Source organism: Eurypyga helias, unplaced genomic scaffold (genome assembly GCF_000690775.1).
Source record: "Eurypyga helias isolate BGI_N326 unplaced genomic scaffold, ASM69077v1 scaffold19668, whole genome shotgun sequence".
NCBI classification, from domain to species: Eukaryota; Metazoa; Chordata; class Aves; order Eurypygiformes; family Eurypygidae; genus Eurypyga; species Eurypyga helias.
In genome coordinates, this window is record NW_010265173.1 from 1 (window position 1) to 7,268 (window position 7,268).

Here is a 7,268-nt window from a genome sequence, read left to right on the forward strand (position 1 = left end):
GGGCACCCCGCCATAACTCTCGGCGTCGCTGGGCGGGTGCGTCCCGGTTAAAACCCGGGTTTTCCGTGTCTTCTAGTGGTTTATGTGTTTTCCAACGCCCCCGGTGTTTGTAAATAGCAGGCGGGCCCGGCCGCGCTGTGCGAGTACCGGGGCGTGAAAGGCGGGTAAGTCGTGGGCTCTTAGAGCCAGTTCTTCCTAAACCCGGCCTGAAAAGCCACACGCCCGTTCACGGGGCTGCACGGAGAACGCGGCGCTTAGGTAGGCTTATGTCCTTGCTGGTTCTTGTCATCAAGCATTTTAACAAAGTGGAATATCAGTGATACAAAAAATTAAAAAAGAAAAAGAGCATGAGAGAAAAAGTCATGGTCAGAAAGACCTTTGCCTGTCGGAAAGAGTCAGAGGTATCACCTCTGTAGTGTATTTCTAAATAAATTTTAAATGCATCACATTGGGTTTCATCAGTGTGAATGAATGGGCCTGATTTCAGAACTGGTTGCGTGTTTTATGGTTGTGTGGAGTTTTGGAATCTGTTTCAAATCGTCACGTTCTTCACGCGCTGCTAAAGTGGTTGTAGTGAATTCTGCCTGTGTTTTCAAGGGCCTGGGTTTCAGCCCCCCCGCACGCTCTCGTAACGACTGGATTGGCCCCCCCGACAAGCACTCCAACCTACGGCCCGTCATCTTCTACGTGCCCCCCGAGGAGTCGCCCCTGGAGCGGCGGCTGCGGGAGGCACGGCAGGAGGCCCAGGCCTGCGACCAGCGCTTCTGGGCACGGCACAACTGCGCCTTCCGCCAGGTGAGTCCGGTGCCGCTCAGCTCCCACCCAAAATCGGGGGGTTTGGTCCCCATAAGGTAGGGTTCAGTTCTGCCTGCTGTTACTGGCTGGTAATTGATACCGTTTCTTTTAGTACAAACAGTGCCTTTGTGGAAATTACTTTTTTTGGCATTAATTTCTTTAAAATGACATACAAAACTAAAGAGCCAAAGTGTTGTATTGCTGCTTGGTGGCATAAAATGGTATTTGCATTTCTTCCCTTGCACTAAAAACGTAAAGTTGTAGCCACCCTACAGGCAAGAGCTGTCTGTGACTAGAGCGGCTGTTCTTGCTGTCATAAGTAAGATACAGTCACCAGGGGTGAATGGGGGGCGTGCCCTGTTGTGGTGGTAGTGTATCCCAATAAGGCTGAAAGTGGGGACTCTTCAGTCATCATATGTTGTCTTTCCTGATTTCAGTGTTGTTTAGCAGACACTGAATTTTGTTGGAAGAACAGTAACAGTTCAATAATTCACCGCTATTTGTGTTGATCTTTGATCATCATACCCTCCCAAAACTTGCAAAGATCTCAGAGAGAAAAAACAAAGCTTGTTTTTTTTAAATTCCATAGAACTGCTTTTTAAGTTTGAAAACTTACATACAAATAATGATTCTATTTCCATCTAAGTAATTTAAAATTTTTAAGGCTGCATGTTTTTCTTTGTACTGAAGTTCTCAGTTGTGAAATACAGCACATCTTCATAGTTTGCCTTATAAACTGAAGGTTTGGTTCCTGTCAGACAGTACTGAAGCTTGGCTGTCGCTTCACTCCACAAATAAGTTTTATATGTTTCAGTAGAACACTTGCATGAATTATTTGATGCATGCAGGTAGCAGGATCAAAGTGACAGAGTTATGTGTTAAACTAACTCCCTGGGTTCAGGAAGATGTTTTGCTGACATTTCCAAGTATGAGTACTGTTCGTTATTCCAGAGAGTATTAAGCACTATGCTGTTACGTGGTTAAAAGCAATGGTTAACTTCAAGGACCGAGTACATCAGATTCTAATATGGAAAAAACATGTTTTAGGAAAAAGAAGAATTTATTTATTCAAGACTGAAAGCCAAGGGTCTGGAAATGAGAAATGAAACAGGTTAGTGAGATCTTCATAGCTTAGGATGCATTCTGAATTCTGTCAAACTTTGAATTTTGTTAGTTTATGCTCTTTGTGTTCTGTCACAAGCAAATCCTGAGGGTAGGATTTAGAAGTGTTTTCAGGAGCGTGATAGAAACAAAAAAGGTGGGAGGAGCTCTTCAGAGCTGTGCATGTAGGGGTCAGATCATCCATTGCACTGTTCTTCCCCTAATTCCTTCCCCGCACCTGGAGGGAATGCACTGAAATCCTAGCCAAGAAATACAATCATTCTATAGTCTTCAAGAGGAAGGGGCTTTTTTAATTTCACACCTCCAAACGCAGCATCAGCCAAGTGAAACATACAGAGCCTTTGCCTCAAGTACATGTTATGGTTCGGTGGATGAATTCACACTCTTTGGCTTCGGGTCCGTGGTGTATACAATGGGACAGAGTAATTTTCCGTGAGGGAAGAACGCTGAGGTGACTGCAGCTGCTCGCCCGTCTTTGCCTGAGCACAGTTGCTGCAAAATAGTTGCCTCTCTAATTCCTGGTGTGAAACTGAAAGCAAGATGCCTTCATAATAGCAATGAATTGGCCACTGTAGTATGAGGCTGAACATTTTGTTCATAGAATAATGATCTGTTGGAGTTCAGTAAAGCATCTGCTCTGATGTTCTGTATATCACAGACCACTGTTTTTCTCTTCTGTTTGATCACATACTGGTGATCAGTACGTGGTTGAGAAATGATTTTAATTAAGATGTGTGTTGTTTAGAAAATGCTTCTTTTATATGGCTGTTTTGGTTTGGGTTTTTTTTGTTGTTTTATTTTTATACCCTAGGAATAAGAGAAAATAGTAAGCATGTGCATCCCTTGGAAATAAAATTATATTGGCTGCATGGTTGGATTAAGCATTCTATAACACAGCTGTGTGTGTGTATATAAATAAGAGAAATAATAATATGCATGAACGGTTGGAACAAAACAGACTTTTTAATGTAAGTGAATCTACAGTCAGTTCAGCTGATAGCAGTATGAAGAAACAAGTTAACTATAGGTGTTAAGTAGGCAGCCTTTCAACAGTCTTACAGTGAATTTATCCCATAGTATGTTAATCTATTGTAATATATCAGGTTTGTAAATAAAGGCAACTAGAACTGATCTAGTTTTCTAGATTTCTGTGATCAGCGTCAGGAGCTTTAAAATGCATTTTGGAACAGTAATAAGTTTAATATCACAGTTCCATCTCCCTCATCATATCCGTGTCCCCTGGGACATTCAAATTTGACTCTCATTTTAGAAACACTGGAAGTGCCAGAGAGTTTGTATAGGAATTATCTGGTAGAATTGAGAGTATTTGCTGGTTCTCAGGACTGTGCATCTGTTATTTAGCCACAGGTTTTCCTTTCATGCTCTGTGGAGAGAATCCATCTCCTCTTAGATTCTGCTTATGAGAGTGGCATATGCAAAGTCACCTCTTGTACTTGCTTCTTCAAAAATAATTGTCTACTAGATTGTTAATAAATCTGACATCTCGGAACATACATTCTTTGGTGTAAGTTACTTGGAATTTATCAACAGCAACAGAAAAATGTACATCTGAAAATACCGTGTCAGTCATGGGTAGTGTTATTTCTGTACTTATTGACTTGATTTAGGGGGGAAACTTAAGTAACTCAGTGTTCCTATTGGTGCTGTTTAGGCCTCAGCCCCGTGAGAGGTTAATTATACTGAAAGGATAGATCTTTGGACACTTGCGTAGGGGTCCACTAGTTCCCTGGACAATCTAAGACCTGGTACGCATTATCACTTTCACAAACAATAAGGACTTAAGAGCTATGCTAGTTTTGAGATATTTTTAATCTGCTGTGTTCCTTAAGTAAGTCTTAAAAAGGTGGAAGATAAAAGCATATTAACTTGTTCAGGCCTACATAGGAAGCTCCTAGGGGCAAGGAGTCAGACTTAACTCTCCTGCATCTGAACCCAGTGTTTTAATCCAAAGAAATGTCTTGACGTTCTTATGCCAAAAATTGTTTTCAGGACAAAAAGCAACACTGAATGCTGAAGAAATGGCTGACTTTTACAAGGATTTTCTAAGTAAAAATTTTAGAAAGCATATGCAGTATAACAGGTACGTAGAAGGTGTTCATGTTGACTATTATACGTTACAGTCAAAGTGAAAGGCGTGAGATCAAATTTAAAATTTGAACGATTTTTTCCATAATTGGTGAAACAGCACCTAAAACCATCGCTCTAGAACTTTTTTAAAATGGTGTTATTGGCATTTGACAGAAATTTGCATTATCATTTGAGTTCTACTGCCTATTGTTGGGTTGGTGGAGAGATCAATCTCATGTCTGAGATTCAAGGAGACAAGATCAGGCACTCAGGTTTTCTCTGTGATGGCATAGATCTTTTCATGCTGCTGATTCAAACTGAGAAATACGTGAGTAAACCAGTTGAAATTTCTATGTAACAGGTTCTAGCTGACTGTTAAATAAGGACTAGTAAATGTGCTTGATCTCAAAGGAAAATTGTTTAATGAGAGTACTATTTAGTATTCTTGGGTTTATTATTTTGCAAGCATAAAGTAAAAATGGAAGTGTTTAGCCTTGAGTTTGGGGGGTTTTTGTGTGGCAGACCATCAGTAAAATGATGGCCTGAACTCATCCCGTGTAAAACCTCAGCTACGACTGGGTAAGCCCACATCCACCGAGCCTCTTCACAATATCTACCTTGCATTGTTTCAGCGTTACTGTTGGTACAGCAACTTGACAGACTGGATTGGGCATCTGAAACAACTGGAAGAGTAACTTGGAAGCACACATTGACCTTCAAGTAGTTGTGCACACTTGGTAGAGGGCTAGAAATGAGGAAGGAATGGGAAGCAGGAGGGGGATAGCACGTAATCCAGTTACAGTAGCACTGCCTGCTGAATATGAAATCACAACTCCAGTTTCTTCTCTGTCTTGGATTGAAAGATTATTGGGCTCAAAGGTGTTAATTGTTACTGGGTTCCTAATGGTGTGATGCGAGTGAGAATTCTACCATCACTATAACTGGTCTGTAACAAATTGTGCTTTCGGGCTCTTTGTGTTGTGCATATACCGTAACATACTACACTGTAAGAACAATTTTACTGTGACAAACAAAATAAATATGCACATCTTGTCTTGCCCATGGGGGTAGGGAGGTGGCAGGGGGGAAACCTCACCATAAACCTAAGCACGAAAAGATGGAAAGCAAAAAATAACTATAAGGGGATTGTTGTTCAAATTGCCTATAACTGATGAGTGGGAAAGCAAATAGTTCACCTTAGAAGTGATTCTAAGTGATTCTGTGATTCTAAGTGGTCACCAGATGCCCTTGTGATAGTGACCCCAGGGTAGTGTCCTGTCTTCATGGTACGAGAGTTGAGGCTTTGTGCCTAACTCTTGTTGCTACCTTCTGAAATCAGGTAGCGTCAGTTGCATCATAGTTTCAAAGTGGAACTGCACAGCCCTGAAAGCAGTGGAGCTTTTTGCAGTCCCTCTGGTTCTGAGGGGTCGCATTTATAAAAATCTGGTTATGCCTTCAGCTGTTCGCTCTTCCACAGCGCTGCCAGCTGGCCTGAACGCTGTGGCTGCTAAAGTGTCTAAAATTTAGTGAAAATTGAAGCAATGACTGTGCATAGATGCCATGAATATTTAGTTCAGAGTGCTTAGACTGCAAATACAGCCTGGTTTAGGGGAAAAAAATTGAGAAGGATATAGGAAATGGGACGTGAAAGGGGAAAAGAAACAGTCACAATGTTAGCCTGATCTTTTGATTCAACATGACATTTGAGGGTGTAGCTCAGTGCTGCTTGTCAGTACGATTTTGGCTACTGCCCTTACAGAGAGGTTGGTATCTCTGGTTTATGTTAGATCTGTACATGCAAGGTTTCCCACAGAGATCAGAAGAGAAGATCTAAGTCACACTGTTTAATATTCCCTGCCAGTTCTACAATAAGCATATTCTATTGCTCCTTGTGCAGCATTTTACAGAACGGGGGAGGGATCCTTCTTAGACACTGGAAAGAAATGGGTATTACTTTAGTTTGTAGCAGGGGCAAGACTTTGAAGCAAGTTCTCAGAGGTTAAAAAGGGCTGATACAGACTGTCTGATGTGTGTCTTGAATTGGTTCCAGAAGCCATGCATGCTTCATAAAAACTATTTAAAGATATAAAGACTAACTTTGGCGATACTAAAGGTGTCATCTTTAAAAGGTGCTGCATCAGAAACACAACATTTCCTGTATTGGGTTATACAGTCAGTCTTTTAAGTGTGATTTCATTTTTTCCCACACTTGCAGTTGACTAGTTCTGCCCTAACCAACACACACAGCCTGATACATGCACAGCACGGGCAGGCAATGCTTCTAGATAGCTTGACGATCAGCTTTACTTCTGAAACATGAGATACGGTTACAATTATTTTATCTTTCCTGATTTCAGGGTCAGTTGGTCATAAAACTACCCGTCCCCTGACGACTTCACAGCTAAGCTCTCAGCGGTTGTAGCCCTCTAGTCCAAATGTAATCTGTTGTGGATAGTGACACAGACCTTTTCGTAGGTTATTGAACTCTCATTAGGCAGGAAGAGTGCTGCTACAAAGAATGGGAAATGCATGTCAGCGCTGAATTGTCGTTTTTCAATGCCGAAGGATATTTGAATATAATTGTGTACCTTCTCCCTCTTCTTTTTCTGTGTGCTGATGCTTTGCTGGCTTTGGAATCCTAGAGATTGGTATAAACGTAACTTTACTATCACATTCCTCATGGGACAAGTAGCACTGGTGAGAGCTCTGAGGTGGCTTCGTTGGAAAAAGAAAAGTGTTGGAAATTAACCACAGCTCCGTGAAGAATGCAACACTAGCTGGGCCTGCTGTAAACTTGGTGTTCAGAATCTCAATGACTAATGTAAAAATGGCTTGGATCTGTTTGTTCAACTACGTAAATAAAAGCTGCCATTGGTCTTAATTTTATATTCACTACGTAGGTTTCCTTTACCTTTTATTCCAAGGATATCTAAAATACTGCCCAACCAAAACACAACTGAGAAAATTCTTAAAAGCTGTTCCTGGTTCACATTAAATCCATGGATCACAACTGTTGTCATAGCTCCTGAAGAAGATGTGATTCAGTATGCTGTACCTCAGGTCAGAGGATGGTTTCTCCACCGACCATGTTGGTATACAAAGATAAAAATGCCTTGTTTTGCAGCAGTTGTCTGTCTGGGGCAGTAGCTATCCGTGAGTAATACAACGTGGCTGAAGGAATGAGTATGATTTGTGAGTGTGTATACAATCGATTTAGAATAATTCTCTCTTCAATGTGATTATTTCCTATTTGTAATAAAGAT

At 41.2% G+C, this 7,268-nt stretch overlaps 1 protein-coding gene across 1 annotated transcript; it reads left to right on the forward strand.

The window, feature by feature from the left end:
- Positions 1-597: 597 nt before the first annotated feature.
- On the forward strand, positions 598-6,889 carry APOPT1 (apoptogenic 1, mitochondrial; the record flags this gene model as incomplete). The annotated part of the gene is made up of 4 exons (XM_010156645.1): positions 598-795; positions 1,843-1,906; positions 3,928-4,018; positions 6,648-6,889. Coding segments are annotated over 4 exons (459 nt in total), but the record flags the coding sequence as incomplete, so codon positions are not given.
- Between the last annotated feature and the right edge of the window lie 379 nt (positions 6,890-7,268).